At 47.0% G+C, this 17,457-nt stretch overlaps 1 protein-coding gene across 24 annotated transcripts in view; it reads left to right on the forward strand.

The window, feature by feature from the left end:
• Positions 1-2,755: 2,755 nt before the first annotated feature.
• PIP5K1A (phosphatidylinositol-4-phosphate 5-kinase type 1 alpha) overlaps positions 2,756-17,457 on the forward strand; it is a 54,837-nt gene continuing 40,135 nt past the window's right edge. For 7 of the 24 annotated variants that reach the window (XR_014542646.1, XR_014542647.1, XM_083591154.1 and 4 more), the window contains exon 1: positions 2,756-3,268. Coding sequence is in view for 18 of the 24 variants with exons in the window: in XM_083591154.1 (XP_083447280.1) it covers positions 3,220-3,268 (49 nt within the window). In the remaining 6 variants the exon portion in view is untranslated. Of the gene's footprint in view, positions 3,269-5,679; positions 5,808-9,298; positions 9,347-17,457 lie in introns of those variants that run through there. The other 17 variants (XR_014542648.1, XM_083591158.1, XM_083591163.1 and 14 more) reach the window with 12 other exon arrangements.

Consider the following 17,457-nt stretch of genomic DNA (forward strand, 5'->3'; position numbering starts at 1 on the left):
ACTATCTGACTTTTAGAAGGCATCTGAAGGCAGCCGTGTTTAGGGAAGTTTAAGGACTGATGTTTTAATAAAGTTTTTAGATATGTTGTAAGCCACCCAGAGTGACTGGGGAAACCCGGCCAGATGGGCAGGGTGTAAATATTATTATTATTAGTCAAATTATCACACGTTTTCAACATTGTCACCACTTTGTTGGTGAGGTCATGATCAATGTGACATGTACTTTCATTTATGGTGGACTATTTTACTTGAAAAGTTTCAGGATTTGGTTTATAATGAAATGTGTAGCATGGCGGCTTACCACTGGGGGTAAGTAAGAACTTCAAAATGTGCTTTGATGGGGTCACTGAAACTTCCCCCCAGGTGGGAGTATAAGATTACCGGTGATCTGTTGAGTTGTAAGGGGGCTATGAAGCCTAATTATGCAGCAAAGGTCAGAGAGTTTGAATTAAGCTGCCATTCAGGTCCATTTATCCAGTTACAGATAGGTAGCCGTGTTGGTCTGCCATAGTCAAAACAAAAAAAATTTTTTCCTTCCAGTAGCACCTTAAAGACCAACTAAGTTAGTTCTTGGTATGAGCTTTTGTGTGCATGCACACTTCTTCAGATACACTGAAACAGAAGTTGCCAGATCCTTCTATATAGTGAGAAGGTGGGGAGGGGTATTACTCAGAAGGGTGGTGGGAATGGGTGGTTGGCAGATAGCTGTGATGAGCTAGGGGTGAGAAATAGACTGGAAAGAGAAGCTGCTGAATTGCAACTCATTACCAAACTTAAAACCATGGAGAGACCTGGTCTGAACAAAGACATTGGATTCTTATCTCATTATACATGACAAAGTCATTTTTCACCTTCTCACCCCTTGCTTTTTCCTGTAAGACCTATTGCAGTCGTTAAGAGTCGTCAACAGGCTCATCACAGCTATCTGCCAACCACCCATTCCCACCACCCTTCTGAGTAATACCCCTCCCCACCGTCTCACTATATAGAAGGATCTGGCAACTTCTGTTTCAGTGTATCTGAAGAAGTGTGCATGCACACGAAAGCTCATACCAAGAACTAACTTAGTTGGTCTTTAAGGTGCTACTGGAAGGTCCATTTATGTTACTCCCCCGAGTTTATTGGTTTTTATATGGCTATGTGATTCCAGGGCCTAAAAATGTGATGATGAGCAGGAAGTCTCTGGAGTTTGCCTGCTGAGCTTTCCTCCTCCTCTGGGAAGCTGGCCAAGATTTTATCTGATGTGATCTGAGCCAGCTGCCTAATGAAACTGAGCACAGCGACCTCCACTTTGTCGTTTAAGCTGCTGGTTTGGCCTTTGGATTGTTAGCCTCTTAACACCGTCTGAAATCGAAAAGGGAACCAAGCTTGCCTAAGTGATGCAAGTCTTCCTGGTAAGGGTTTTCGCTCTCTTCCAGTTCCTGTTCAGAATTGTGCCTGGAGCAAAACAGGAATCTGTGCCTTCTACCGAAGAGCACCTCCTTTAAATAGATTTTGTTGTATTATTTTACTGTTGTTAGCCGCTCTGAGCCCGGCTTCAGATATAAATAAAATTTTATTATTATTATTTTGAAAAGATTGCACAACTCAGCAGAGTTATGCAGGTGTGGTGTGAACCATTTTATGCAGGTGTGGTGTGAACCATTTTCAGGCCAAGGGCCACATTCTGTCAGAGGCAGCCTTCTGGGGGCCACCTGCCAATAGTGGGCAGGGCCAGAAGGGAAAAGTAGGTGGAGCTAAGATAATGAGACTTGCTTTTATATAGTAAGCTACAATACAGCCACATAGAAGTCAGAATTTTCCACATACACACCCACATACTTCTTTCAACCTGTTTGTTCAACTTCAGGTAAAACTCATCAGGGTGGAAGGAAATGGTATGGAGATATTCCTTTTTCTTGCTAAGGCTTGGGGTACAAGGCCGATTGTAAAACGGAGTGGTTTTATTTCATTAGGTGATTTTGGACTGTAAAATATCTGCCAAAGCATTGCTCTGATCTCTGGACAGCAACAGAAGGAATGGCTTTCAGATAATCTCTCTGTGCTGCTTTTAAAAAAGGGGAGAGGGCGATAATCCTTACTAATCGAGATAAAAGCAAATGCATTCTGCAGCTGAGGGGCAGTGAAGAGATATTGCATGCTTGTTCCAAAGTGAACAGTAGTTAGATCTGGATTCCCCAGCGTCCTCTGTCACCACTAACTAAAATGGTGTTAAACAATGCTGGAGACCCAATGCCTAATGCTAATTTGCCGTAATGCTAGTGCTATTTTTTATTCACATTGCTAATGTTATTTATTTTATTGCATTTCTATCTCATCCTGACACGGGCTATGATGTGATGCCACTGGTGTGTCACATTTGATGAGGCCTTCACGGGGCAGAGATTACATAAAGATCTTTTGCCAGGATGCAAAAGCTAATTTTGATACAATAGTAGTGGAGGGGGTTGGTATCTTTATTAGTGTTTCTGATGCTATTTTTAATAATAATTGAATAATAATAATAATATGTGGTGTCACATCTGATGAGGTCACCCCGCAGCACAGATTGAACAAGGCCGCGTTGCCATGGCAACGGTGTAACTGCATCAGGTAGCATCCCTCAGGGGGCCGGGGCAGCTCAGCCTGGCGTTGCTATGGCAACGTCAACTAGGCCAGCGCTCGTTGAGATGCCGTGGAGCCCCGCCCACTCCCACGCGACGCATGGCTGCTTTCTCCGGAGCCTCGGCCGCCCACTTCCCTCTTGGCGCATGCGCAGTACCGGTCCCCTTACCCGCGGTCCGTTATAAACAAGGCAGAGCTTCCCGCCCCCCCCATCTCGCCCAGCCGCCGCTCTGACGCTCCACCCTCCCCTTTGCATGCATTGGTTTGCCCCGGCGCCGTTTGGGCGGGTCCACGAGAGGAAGCGGGGGTTGCGGACGTGAAAAATCGGAGACGGGTCGGGGGAGGAGGCGTGGCAACCCCTCGGAGCGCGCGGGTGGTGCGGCCCGCAGTCGCGGCTCGAAGCGAGGCGGGCGAGACCAAGTGAAGAGGCCGGGGGTGTGCGTGAGGATGATGATGATGAAGAGCGGTGTGGAGAAAGCAACAAGAAAAAGGGGATTCCAGCCGTGAGGCAAAGCGAGGCGGCGAAAAAAATACTATTTTTTAAAATTGATTATAATACGGAATAGTGTTTTTTTTTAAAAGAAAAGGAGGCGGAAAGGAGGGTGAAGCGGTAAAATGGCGTCGGCCGGGCCCGAGCCTGGGGGGAGCAGCGGCGTTTCCTCAGGTGAGGGGCGAGGTTGTGACTCTCTTTTCTGTGGCGAGGAGGGGGGTGTTAAATCTCGGAGAGGAGCGTTGGTTTGGGGGGGGGAGTCCCTCTCTGGGGGGGGCAGGGGTGGATATTTGGGGAGGGGGTCTTAAAATGAGTTCCTCTGAGACCCCCCGTGTGAGTAAGGGGGCTGCATGGAGGGGGGGAATAGAAAGATTGGGGCGGGGGGCTTTGCATCTTTATGTGGGGTAAATGAACCCCACACAGGTGTCTGGGCGGGGGGGGGAGCTGTTTTATTGAAGGGTCTCAGCTCCCCCAATTTACAGGAGGATGAGGAGAAGAAAGAGACTGGCTCCCCCTCCGAGTGGGGGGCAGTTTAGGGTGGGGGAGATGAATGAAACCCCCCACTCACAGTGGGGTGTCAGTCTCTCCCCACCCCTTGTAGATTTGGGGGACCGAATCCTCCGCCCCCCAATAGGAAATCTACAGCTTTCTTCTCTCCCCCCCCCAAGCACTCAGTGGGGAAGATTTGGAAGAGGGGTACTTTGTGGGCTGCTTATGGGAAGGGGTTTTGGGGGGTGTGAAAAGTGACTTCTGCCCCTCCTGGGGGGGCAAATTAGAGGAAATGGGGGGGGAGAGAAGGGGCAAGACAGCTGGCAGGTCTTACGTTGCTTGCGAGGGAATATATGGGGTGGGTTATGGGACTCCCTCCAAAGAGGGAGGAAGGTGGTTGTGGGTTTTATTTGGGGCGGGGGCTTCACGTTAGGGGTGAAAAGGGTGATGGGTTTGGGGAGCCTTTATTTGGGGAGCGATCAGTGTGTGGGGTGTGGAAGGGCCTTTTTCTTATTTCTCAGAGTACTGTAGTTGGCCTTGAATGTGGGGTGTATGGGAAGGCTCCAGAGGGTTCTGGGGGGATGTATTCCACCATCCCAGTGCGGATTCCATTAATTGAAAAGAAACCTTCCTGCTTGTAAGTAGCACTGAGAAGGCAGAGTTCAACAACAATTTGTTTAAAACTGCAACCGTATACTAAAATGGCAGATTTCAGAGAATAGGAGGTTTGGGTATAATCTTGCCGTTAAATAAACATTAAATAAAGACGGAAGGTTAGAGATGGCAGAGTCCCTAGGATTGACGGGTGTGTGTATAGGGTGATATAATGAACCAGACCCTTTCTGCTGAGCAATGGGGAGGCAGTGAATCCCCTTCTTTGGGGTGGGGCGTCCTGGGGGTCGCGCTGCATGGATGAACGAAGTGCCTCCTTCAGTGTGGGGCTTTCTCTCTGTTGCCTGAGAAAGGGGCTGTCATGGTGGTCTTCCAGTAACTGGGGGTGATTGCTGGGTTTTGGAGAGGGATCTCCCAAACGGGCGCAGTGGGAGCCTGACACTGAGCTTATGGTGAGTGAGTGGTTGCACCTCTTGGCATAAGGAGAGAGGATTCTGGGAACGAACACATTTTTGTGTGGGATGTGGGGTCGCTTAAGGAAACAAGTCCCTGCTTTGGTGGGGGTGTTCAGGAGGGGCCATCCCCCTTTCCTGGAGGAAAGGAGCGGGGCCTTCCTTATGGTGGGTGTGGTGTCGTTTGTGTTGTATGCAGTTCTCTGGGCAGTAGATGAGTGAATCCCAAGGATGAGCCCTCGTGGAGAAGCAAGTGGTTGGTGGTTTGAGGTTGCGGGTTGAGTCCTCAAAGTTCCTTCTGTGTATGAATGACTTTCTGTTTTCCTTTTCAGCTTAACAAGAGCGTTATGGGGTGGCACTGTCACTCATTGGTAGGGCACCTTCTTTGCTTTTGAAGGGCCCATGTTTGATCCCATCGGTCCCTGCTGGAAAGCCTGGAGATCTGCCAGTTAGCGTAGACAGTACTGAACTAGACAGACCCAAGCTTCTGACTGTCTTAAGGCAGCATCTTAGGTTCCTAGCGTTTGAGGGTGAGGAAGGTTAAAGTGAGCAGGGGACACAGGGAGGTCCTTGGGGCAGTGACTTCCAGTCTGTTCCCCCAAGGGAGCTTGTGTGGACACTGGGCACTCTCTAAAGGAAGGAGCTGGCTGACTGGCTTGCGGTCTGAGCTCATGCATGTGTGTGTTTTTTTCCTGGAGTTGGAGGAGTATTATTTGCAGGTCAGGAGGAGTTGAGACCCTTTTGTGGGTGGTGGGAGGCGGACAAAAGCAGAATGGGAAGTGGTGGGGTCCAGCCCACTTCCTGAATTAGGGTGAGGGGTTTTTGCTGTTGCAGTGCCGGGGTCAACGTGAGCATGTGCATAAGTCATCCTTTCCCTTGATGTCATTAAATGAAGGGGGAGTGTGATCTGTCTTTTCGGAAGAAGGGTGGTGTAGCTGGTTGCCACAGAGTTGTGGGCAGGCTTCAGAGGCTGGGTTGCTGGACTCCTCTGGGTGGGAGTCCACCGGTCCTGAGGGAAGCTTCTTACCTTTCTTCTCCTATCAGAGAGCAGCAGGCTGCAGGGCTGAAGTGTACATCTTGGAGGGACATGGATGAGATAACTGAAAAGGGAGATTTCTTAACCTTTGAACATCAACCACCTTATTGGACTTCGGGGGATGGTATGTTTCCCTCTTTGTATTCCATGCTTTAGGAAGGAATGAGATCTCGAATCCCCCTGAGTGACTATAGGGTGTGGATTTAATTAACATTTGTATTCGCAAGAGTAAGATTTTTTTATTTTTAAACAACACTATGACATATAGAAGGCAGCAGTTTAAACCTGCAGTGTAAAAACTGTGTAAGTCAGAAAGCCTGGATATATATATAGAGAGAGAGTGTGGATTTAATTAACATTTATATCCACAAGAATAATATTTTTTTTATTTTTAGACAACACTATGACATATAGAAAGAAGGCAGCAGTTTAAACCTGCAGTGTGAAAACTGTGTAAGTCAGAAAGCCTGGAGATAGAAGATAGATAGATATGTCACCTCAGTAGTGAAAATTTGAAATGGAGTATTATTGGCTGCTTCCAAACAGGACACTTTCAGACAGTAAAGAAGAAGTTCATTTTTTCTCTCTGTCCCCACCCAGTTTCAAATGCATCTTTCCCCTACCGCATAGCAGCTGATTTCCTGGGAGCTGCTCTGAAGAGCTGGTTTGAAAAGTCTTGATTTTGTTACAATTTCTCTCTAGCTCATTCTCACACATCGTCTGGAGTCAAAGTTCTCAAGGGATGAGCAGATAATATGGTGGTAGGCCTTTGAAATGTACCACTTCAGGGCTACATCAGGCCTTCCAACACCACTCACAGCTCCTGGTGTGTTTCTTTGTTGGGTAAGATTTTTGGCAAGTGAGACTTGTCAAACAGGCCAGAGAAAGTTGTGCAGCCATCTTCTTTTATTTTTGTAGCACTGGTACCACAAAGTTATTGTTGCTGGTCTTCTATCAAGGAGGCTGATCAGCCCCTACACCTGTTGATTTTCAGTGCTTGGGGTCATCTTCTGAGCCCAACCCTTCTTGGTATGGCATACTAAGTAGAGCCTTTTTGGTGCTGGCTCCAGAGCAGTGGAACATCCTGCCAAAAGACACTCTCCTAGCTCACATTTTGCAGGCAGCTGAAACTTGCCACTTTCTGATAGGTTTCCTTTTTCATCAGGCACTTTCTTCTGCTATTCTTCAAGTCTCATATTTTTAATTTCACCTTAATTTTGAATCTGCTCTTTCTCCCTCTCCTCCAGATGTGCTTTCAATCTCAGTTTGCTGCCTCAAGTATTTTTATTTTTTTTAGAAAGGCAGGATAAACATGCTCAAAATGAATCAGCTGTTCAGTTTTTGGTCCCTTGGGTACAACCCTAATGGTGTCCTTTTGGTATCCTGCCCACATAGAATCCAAGGGCTGTTTCTTTGCCTATCTCTGGCTTTATAGATAAAAGTTAAAGTTTGTCTGGTCTGCCATTCTGTTTCTATTCTGCCCACCTACCAGTAAAAGCCACTCTTTGGGGATTGTCTGTGTCTAGATGTTGGGTGGGGGAGGATGAGGATAGAGAACACCCACCAGGGCTGGACAGCCCTTTCCTTTCGCTTTGAAATAGGTCATGTGCCAAAAATAACCAATTGCAATGCGTCTGTCTGTAGACGGCACTCTTAATTCAGTAAATGATATAATTCAAGCTTTCTGCAGCTCTGGACCACTGACCCCTCCACATGTTTACTTGGAAGTATGACCGGCGCAGTTTAAACTTTCTAGTGAGTTTGGATTTTTTTTAAGGTGGCAGCTTCTAAGCCCTTTGCAGCCTTGGTTATGTTAAGATTTACACCTTCCATATGCAGTGGGATAGTGTTATACCACCTTTTTATAGATGGGGGGGAGGTGGGGAAATCTGACAAAATCCCACACCCAGGGGTGCAGCTCAGAAATGTGGCTCGCCTAAGCCTCACTCTGTTCCCTTGTCCTCTGAGCTCTTAGCTCCAGCTTCCTGGCTCACAAACTCTGTTTTTACTAAAGCCCTTTGAACTCTGTGGGGCTTAAGTTGTGAATAATCATGCTTCTGATCAGGCTGTGTATCTCCTTGGAAACCATCCTGTGAGGGTCATTAACTGCTGCTTCCATTTCATAGATGACTTGGTCAGATGCTAAACAGCCCCCACCCCAAACTTGGTCCTTGCCTAAGGCAGATTTTGAACCCGTGCCTCTAAACTCGGACCTCCAATCCATTTGTAACAGCAGCACAGCTCCCCCCAAAAAATCACCTTGCATCTTAAGGCCTTGTTTTGCTGGTGCTGTTTTGTCATTCAGGTGGGGAGGATTCCCCCCCCACACACACAATGGAATGGTGCTTCCTGAGTGTCCTTCAAACAAATCTGCCTAAATGGAGACACTTGTCTTCTGTGGGGAGACAAACCAGAGAGCCAGAGTGGGAAAGTACAGATGGGTACTTTCCCTCATCGCTTTTGAAAGCTGTCTCTCCAAATGCTTCCTCTTGACATAGTGAAAAACCCGAAAGCAGAGGTAGGGAACATCTGGGGCCCTCCAGATGTGCTCAGATTCCCGTGTGCCCCTGCGGCCAGCATGGCTAGTGGTCTGGGAGAATGATGGGAGTTGGGAGTTTGACAACAACTGGAGAGCCGTAGATTTTCCCCAATTTTGGACTGAAGGATTTTGTCCCATTCCCCACCCCCCAATTTTGAGAGAGACATAGGAAGCTACCTTATACTGAGGCAGACCTTTGGTCTACTTAGCTCATTACTGTCTACACTGACTGGCAGCAGCTCTCCAGGGAATTCAGGCAGGGTGCCTTTCTTACCCATACCTAAGGATTGAACCTGGAACCTACATGCACAATGGATGCTCTCCCACTGAGCTATGGCGCTTCCCCAGGCATTTTGTTTTTCTCTTGACAGCTGTGATTCAGGTCATAAGGGGGCTGGAGATTTATTTATCATTTATTTTATATCCTTCCTCTTTAGGATCATGCTGTGCAAGCCTGCTTAACAAAAACAGCTTAAAACAATGAAACAGTACAATTCTCGAGATAACAAAAGTAACACAAAACAGATCAGCTTTTTTTTTAAGGGTCTACAGAGTCCCCTGCCAGCACGTTCAGATTAAAATGAATTGTAAATATATTTATTCTAAAGAAAATTGATTTTTCAGAGAGTGCTTAGAAGGGAAGATGTCGAGACTGGAGGGGTGTGTGTGTGTGTGTGTGTGTGTGTCTGTCTGTCTGTCTGTCTGTCTGTCTGAAGGTGCTGAACCACTCAGCTGTGGAGCTGAGGCTTGAGGGAGGTACAGTGGGAACGGTTTCATGCAATTAGAGATTGGATAGAGGTGTTGGAGTAGAAATTCGGGATGCAGAGTGGCATCTTCCTTTCCGGATGTAGGCTGAACAGTGAGATTAATCTGTTTAAATGGTGTGATGGATTCTCTTCTCTGTCCCCTCCTCCTTTTTATTTTTTGCTCTTATATATTTTTGTCCTCTTAATTTATTCTTCCCCTGTCACGATGTTGAAACATCGACCCAGACGCACTCGAGCTTCAGTTTTTTCCCCTCTCCTAAAAATAATTTCACTGCTTTCTCTCTCTCTTCCTCCTCTTTCTCTGTATAGCTTTCAGCTTCCTTTGCTGTTCACTGATGCCTTCCCGAAGATGTATGGGTAAACCGAGGCACGAGCATGGGCTTCTCCCCTCCTCTCTGATTACTAGCCGCTAAACAGACTTGGCTTTCTTAAGTTTCATGTGTGCATGTGTGGTGTGGAACCGAGCCTTTCCTTAGGAGTGGTGAACCTTTGGCCTGCTGGACATTGCTGGACTCTTTCTCCCATTAGCCCTTGCAGGCATAGCTGAGTGATCAAGGGCAATGGGAATTGTAGTTCACTGACATCTGAAGGGCCAAAGTTCCCCCGTTTGCCTGAGGTTACTGGATTGATGGTGTTATTGCCTTATGCGAGAACTGCGCTCTAATTGAACTGACCTCCTTCCACTCCCCAGTTTTTAAAAGCCCTTAACTTATCCTCAGGTTAGAGCAGGTGGTCCTAGAGCTCTGCACTGGAACTCTTTGTGGCAATAATATTTAAGTGCTCAGAGCACAGAAGTTTATTCCCTGAAAGGCATTCTGATACTAACCTGTCCATTTTACATGAGACTTCCAGGTATTGGTCGCCTAGAATCTGTCATGGGTCTTACCTTTGTCTGCATTATTGTATCTTTCCCAGTATTATCTATCCCAAGCATTGGGAGCACTTGTGGGGCCCTGCAGATGTTGCTGGACTACAACTCCCCATCACCCTCTGTGACTACTGGTCATGCTGGTTGCTGGGAGTTGGAATCCCACAGCATTTGAAGGACTGCATGCTCTCCCCCATCTGTGATCCAACAACAGCTTGCAGAGGATCTCTCAAGTCTCTTAAATAAGTCTTCCACTGCTCCCTGGGGTTTCTTAGAGATTAAACCTGTGGCCATCTGGTGGTAAAACATTCTCTCCCAGAACCATGAGTCATTCCTTTTGTACCAGTCGTGGTGGAGAAGTTCTCATTTTAACTCACGTTTTGTTCACACCAGGGTTGGGAAACCAGTAGTCCTTCCAGATGATGTTCTGGAAGGTGTACAGAGAGCCCAGAGTCAATGACCTCTTCCAGATCCTGTCTGGCCATTGGCCGCAGGGACCCCGTCTTTGATTTAGGTCAATGGTTTTCACCCACTCGTCGTACCTATGCAGTATTTAATGTCTGCCTCAAGAGTCCTCTTTTGATGTCTGAACATTTGTGGCATTCATTCTATATTTGGAGGGGAGGGCGACATATTTGTCAGCCTTTGGGCCAAATGCCCCAGGTGGGGAGGGCCAGAGGCAAGAGTGGGCAGAGCAAATTCCTCCACACCCTCGCAGGCCCTTCTCTGCCTTCCATCCAGTCAAGTCACGGGCATGTTCCAGCCAGGTAGGAAGCAGGGTTGGTGAGAGGGTGTGGCCTGAAGAGAGGAGGTGTGGCTAGGGAGGAGGCGTGGCCTCAGGAGAGGCCTGGTGGGTTGCATTTGGCCCCTAGGTCGGGGGTCCCCCACCCCTGTTCAAAATACAGTGCATTTTTTTTAAATGTGTGGGTAAGAGAAGGTGGTTTGTTCTCTTCTGCCTCCGTCCTGTAACAAAGCGGCAATTCTGCAGCTCCTTGATGCACAGACTTGGTGTGAAGTGCAAGATCAAGGATGCCAGTGCTGGTGACACATCTTCTCCAAATAGCTTTCGCAACCTCACTGCATGTTTGTTTGAAGCAGCCACCCTCCTCCTCTGCTTGAGCAACACTCCTCCATGCTTTTAAGCACTGGAGCTCTAAGCCTGCTGGTATCGGCTGATGCCCATGCTTTTCATTTCCATCAAGCTTGCTGGATTATTACACAACTCTCCTTGCCACGGCTAGTGTCCTCCCAGCCTCTGGCAAGCATAAGCGGCTCTCGCTTTTCAGCCTGGGAGCCAGAAGGTGGCCACGTGTCGACCCTGCGGTTGTGCTGTGTTTCCAAAGGTGCTTGGAATGAGGCTGTGGCAGGAGTCGCCTCTTGCCTCCAGTTTTAGTGCTAGAGAAAAGAGCAAAGAGGTTGCTGTCCTTGCACTGAATTTCAGAGATGGAGTATGACGTTGGGGTCAAGACTCCCCACCTGCCTTGAGGAAGGTGTTTCATTCTGGTCACCACAGTTTTCTTTTTTCACTACCTAGGAAAGGGGGAATGTGTGAAACCTTGGCTGCAGGAGAGCCACTGTGGCTTGAAAGCTGAATAACTGACAAGAGCAAGAAGCATAGGAGTTGGAAGGGACATCTAGTTCAGCCCCTTGCAATGCAGGAATCTCAGCTAAAGCATCCATGACAGCTAAAACCTCCAAGGCAGGGGAGTCTGTTCCACTGCTGAGCAGCTCTTACTGTCAGAAAGTTCTTCCTGATGTTTAGTCAGAATCTCCTTTGACGCCATTGGTTCTGATCCTACCTTCCAGAGCAGGAGAAAACAAGCTGGCTCCATCTTCCATGGGACAGGCTTTAAGATATTTGAAGATGGCTCTCATACCTCCTCTCAGTCTCCTCTTTCCCAGGCTAAACATACACAACTACCTCAACTGTTCCTCATAAGGCTTGGTTTCCAGACTTTTGGTCATTTTGGTTGCCATCCTTTGCACGAGTTCCAGGTTGTAAATATCATCCTTAAATTGTAGTGCTCAGAACTGGACACAGTATTCCAGGTGTGATCTGACAAAGGCAGAATAGAGTGGTACTATTACTTCCCTTGGTCTGGACACTAGACTTCTGTTGATGCAGCCTAGAATAGCATTAGCCTTTTTTGCTGCTGCATCACACTGTTGACTCATGTTAAGCTTGTAGTCCACCAAGACCTCTAGATCCTTTTCACATGTGCTGCTAGTAAGCCAGGTGTCCCCCATCCTATATTTGTGCATCTGGTTTTTCCTGACTAAGTGCAGAACCTTAACAATTGTCCCTGTTGAAATTAATTTTGCTTGTTTGGGTCCAGTTAAGGTCATTTTGAATTTTGATTCTGTCTTCTGCAGCATTAGCTGTTCCTCCCAGTCTGGTGTCATCTGGAAATTTGATGAGCACCCCTCAATTCCTTCATCCAAGTCATTTATAAAGATGTTAAACAACAACAGGCCCAGGACAGGACCCTGCGGCACCCCACTTGCCACTTCTTTCAAAGATGACAAGGAACCATTAATGAGTACTCGGTCAGTCAACCAGCTACAAATCCCCTTAACAGTTACAGTCGTACCTTGGATCTCAAATTTAAAACCGTTCAAGAACCAAGGCACTGCTTCTGATTGGCTGTAGGAGCTTCCTGCACTCAGTCGGAAGCCGCACCAGACATTTGGTTTCCAAAAACCAGAACACTCGCTCCCAGTTTTTGATCTTTCGGGAGCCGAAACATACGGGTCCCAAGGCATTCGGCATCCAGGGTACAACTGTACTTAGTTCAGCCCACATTTTATCAGCTTCCTCATGAGAATATCATGGGAGACTTTGTCAAAAGCTTTAATGAAATCAAGATACACTATGCCCACAGCATTTCCCCGTTCCACTAAGTTTGTAATTTCATCAAAAATAGAAATCAGATTGGTCTGGCATGACTTATTTTGAGAAACCCATGCTGGGTCTTAGTAATCACAGCATCCTTTTCTAAATGCTCACAGACAGACTGTTGAATTATCTGTTCGAGGACCTTCCCTGGTATCAGTGTCAAGCTCACTGGTCGGTAGTTATCTGGGTCTTCCTCCTCCCCCCCTTTTGAAGACGGGGACAACATTTACCTGCCTCCAGTCTGTCGGGACCTCACCTGTTCTCCAAGAATTCTCAAAGATAATAGACAAAGTTTCTGAAATTACATCCACGAGCTCCTTTAGTACCCTTGGATGCAGCTTATCAGGCCTTGAAGATTTGAATTCATTTAAAGTAGCTAGGTGTTCCCTTACTACCTCTTTTCCTATCTTGGGCTGCAGCTCCCTCCTTACACAATTTGCTCTGTTATCACCAGGTTGGGCATCGCTTTCCTTTTGGGTGAAGGCAGAGGCAAAGTAGGTGTTGAGTATTTCTCACCTAATAGTATTTCTTTGTGTTCCCTATGCAGAGGACCTACCACTTTTGCTCTGTTATCCACTTGCTTGTTCTTTCTCTTATTTCGGACATAGCCGAAGAAACCTTTTTTATTCTTTTTAACCTCTCTTGCAAGCCTGAGCTCATTCTGAGCTTTAGCCAGCCTGACTTTCCCCCCTGCAACTTTTGGCTACTTGTGTATACTCCTCCTTTGCAATTTCCCCTTTCTTCCATTTCTTGTACATGCCCTTCTTAACTGTCAGCTCATCTGTGAGCTCCTTATACAGCCACACCGGTTTCCTTAGATGCCTCCCATTTTTCTTTCTTGTTGGTATTGTTTGTATTTCGACCTTCAATATTACTTGTTTTAGAAGCTCCCATCCTTCTTGGACTCCCTTTTCATTGAGTATTTCTGACCACGGGATCACACCCAGTAACTTCTTCGGCTTTTTGAAATTGGCCTCCTTAAAGTCCAGAGTGCGTGTCCGACTACACTTGGTTTTCCCTTGCCTCTGTATCCTGAAACCGAGGAGAACATGATCACTTCCTTCCAGGTTTCCCATCACTTCCACTTCATTAATCACTTCCTCCCTATTGGTGAGGGCCAGGTCCAAGATAGATGGTCCCCTTGTTGGTTCTTCCACTTTCTGGGAGATGAAATTGGAGGAATTTGTCAGACCTTGCACTCTGGCAGAGTTTGAGTCCCAACAGATATCGAGGAAGTTGAAGTCCCCCATGATTATTATTTCTCTCCTTTGAATGTTTGGTAATCTTCATAGTAGGTTAAATTCTACTTAAACTATTTCAGTTAATATTTGTGTGCTCCAGGCCTTGCCCACATATGGTGGGTGAGGCCAGAAGCACAAGATCTTTCCTTTTTGGGGAAGACGTGAATGGGAAGGGAAGGCTGAGCTCTGGGTTTGAAAGGGGGGGGGGAACCTGACTTCCACTTCTGTCTTCTTCCATGTGGAGGGCCAGCAGGACAGGTTCCCTGAGCTGTTAAGCACGTCTAGTGGGATGAAAGCCTTTATATTTATCATTAAACATTTGTATGCCACTCTTCCAAATGCACCAAAACGGTCAACAAGTTTGGACCGGGGTGGGGATCGTGAAACCGGACATTAATTTAAAAAAACCACAGCCACAGTACCTAGATCAGCTTAAATGCCTGATGGAAAAGGGAAGTCTGTTCTCCTCCTCCCCCCCCCCCAATCCCCAGTAAAAATGACATTTTTCAAACCTTGGGCAGAAGGCTCCATAGAGGCCCTTCTCCAAACCTCAACAATCCTTAGTTACGGCAAGGGTGCCATAGGAAAAAGGGTTGGTTGATTGGACTGCCTTTCCATTCTGCTTTGTGAATAATTGTTTTTTTAAAAAAAGGCTTTTTCACCCCACTGCCTTTTGTATACATTCCTGGGCCTCTCATTGTTATTTTCCATGGTTTAAGTTCTCCTGAAATGAACTGAGTAGCCTCCCGCAGAGTAGCTGGGTTTTTTGGAAACAAGTCTTTTTCTTAGGATGCCTCCTTCACGAATAATCACTCTCTCCTCATAAATCCTTCTTTACTGGACCTGTTTATTGTATGATTCTTGTTAAGCAAAGAGGATATTACTGCACTGTATGAGAATGGAGTAGTCCAAGTTGACAACATGACTAATAATTTGTCATGTAAATAAATTTTAATCCTTCCTACTCTTATGTTTCTGTGAGTTTAAGGCTTTGTAAAAAATGCTGTTGCCATTTCCCTTGTCCACTAGGGGGTGCCTTTTTATTTTTTGCTTGAAAGTTCCCTAATATTTTTTTCCAACTCTCTGTACACCCTAAACTAATGTCATCCAGCAGTTGCAGACTATGACTCCCACTAGCCCGCCTATGTTCACAGGCCACTGAAAGACCAGGAGCCTGGGGGAGGTGAAAGGGGTTTTTTTGCCCTCTGTGCCCTTCCTGAGGTCTTTTTGAAGGCTTATGATTGGCCATGTTCGGACATGGGATACAGGACTAGATGGGCCTTCAGTCTCATCCAGCAGAGCCAGTGTGATGTAGTGGTTAAGAGCGGTAGTCTCGTAATCTGGGGAACGGGGTTCGCGTCTCCGCTCCTCCACATGCAGCTGCTGGGTGACCTTGGGCCAGTCACACTTCTCTGAAGTCTCTCAGCCCCACTCACCTCACAGAGTGTTTGTTGTGGGGCAGGAAGGGAAAGGAGAATGTTAGCCGCTTTGAGACTCCTTAAAGGGAGCGAAAGGCAGGATATCAAATCCAAACTCCTCCTCCTCCTCCTCTTCTACTTCTTCTTCTTCTTCTTCTTCTTCCTTATGCTCTCCATGTCTCCTAGAGCCGAAACAACTGTGCGTATTCCAGAAGCAGGCAGCTATTTGGAGTTTGATTCTCAGGGATGAACGGCGAGCTCTGAGAGGTCACCTGGGGAAGTTCCCCCTCAGCATCCTTGGCTCATTCAAGCTGCCGGGCTGCTTCCAGGCAGCAGGGAGCAAGCTGGACTCTTAGGAGCGCCCTTCTCCTGAACCCTCGGCAGATTGTCTCCTTGCCGTTCATGCCAGCCTCCTGCTTGCCGAAATCTCGACACGCGTCTCTGCATGACGGAGCATGCTTGGCAAGCCAGCAGGCTGATGATTCACCCTTTTTCTTGGGAGCACAGGATGTGCGGGGAGGGAAGAGTGTTCAAGAGTGTGATTGAACCTCTGGGCGCATATACCGGAACCTGTCTCAGGCCGCCTTCCAAGGAGAGAGTGCTGGCAGCAAGCTGAAAGCAGCTGCGTTCATTGGCTGCCCGTGACCAGGGTGGGCGGGCCTGGCCAGTATAATTGGCGGCTACTGAGTGGTAGGGTAAAAGTTATGCAGGTCTTATGGGTGGTGGCTGTGAGAATGCAGGGCAAGGCCTGGCGAAGTCACGTTGAGTCGAGTTAGGAGCTGTGAGGCAGGTGTGTGCAAAGCGCAGCGTGTTTTCCACCCTAAAACCCATTGGCTATCTGCACAGAGAAAAGCTATGTTCTGTGACCTGTATAATTTATGCAAACTAAGGTTGCGCATGAGAGATATACATACATTTATCTCCTACATTGCATCATTCAAAAAGAAAAAAAAAATTCTAAACATGGGCTATAGAAAGCCTACTCAGCCACCCATATTGCTGATTTTCAGCCGGGCAGTGTTCCTGCATGTGCTGAAGCACATCTTTGTAACGATGAGGTCTAGGAACGTGCTTTAAAAAGCCCAACAGATTCTTAGGAAGCTGAATTCTGTGTTTATATGCCACAGGCTTTCTGCATTCATGTGGGATTTCGGTGCATGCCACACAGCTGCCTTATTCCACATGTGTATTGTGAAAACACTGGGAAAGGTGGGCAGAAACTATAATTTTGAGCCTGACCCTTGAGAAAGCCCTTTCTCCACTTTCCTACCCCCAAAATCCATCTTGAGGAAGAAAGGGGTAGTCAACATCTTACAGCATTGGGTATTTTGTATTATTCATTAGCATGTGTTAGAAAGCTATTAACCTACTCCTGTGGGCAACAAATGATCATTTTAGTCATCAAAGAACCTACGATGCAAATTGGAGACTATAATAAATACAATATCAAGTCAGGTAAAAATACAACATCAGCTCCAGTGTTGTGTTCGCTTAATTTCGGGCTGATCTGCCTGTTTAATATTTGATGGTACCTGCTCTCCATCCCACCCACCCTGCACTGCTGCCGCTGCCGCTGGTGTGTTCCACCCAGGACTACCTTAGGCCAGGGGTGGCTAACTGGCAGCCAGGATACCTGTCCTCTGGTAGGGCTACCATCAATGTTGTTTTCATGTTGAAAGAAGCAGAGACTCTGGAATGCTGCATTCTCTTCTGGATAGTGTCATACATCTTTCTGTGCCCGGGGACGTGTGCTCCATAATTGCAAAGCCCTTATGAAGCAGACTGCTCTCTCCTCCTCACCTCACCCATTCCCTAAAGCAGGGGTGGGTGGCTAACCAGCTGTCCTCCAGATTTTATTGTAGTACAGCTCCCAGCACCCTCCCTCTTTGTTGGTCAGCCGAGAAAGATCAGAAATATTTCCTTGAAGCTTGAATTTGTTTTATTCTGAATTGTTTTGTTTGATGTTTTCGTGTGTTGTTTGTTTATTAAATTTATATACCGCCCTTCCTCAAAAGATCTCGGGGCAGTTCACAGAATAAAATACA

This window comes from Podarcis filfolensis (assembly GCF_964270895.1).
Source record: "Podarcis filfolensis genome assembly, chromosome: 16".
Classification (NCBI taxonomy): domain Eukaryota; kingdom Metazoa; phylum Chordata; class Lepidosauria; order Squamata; family Lacertidae; genus Podarcis; species Podarcis filfolensis.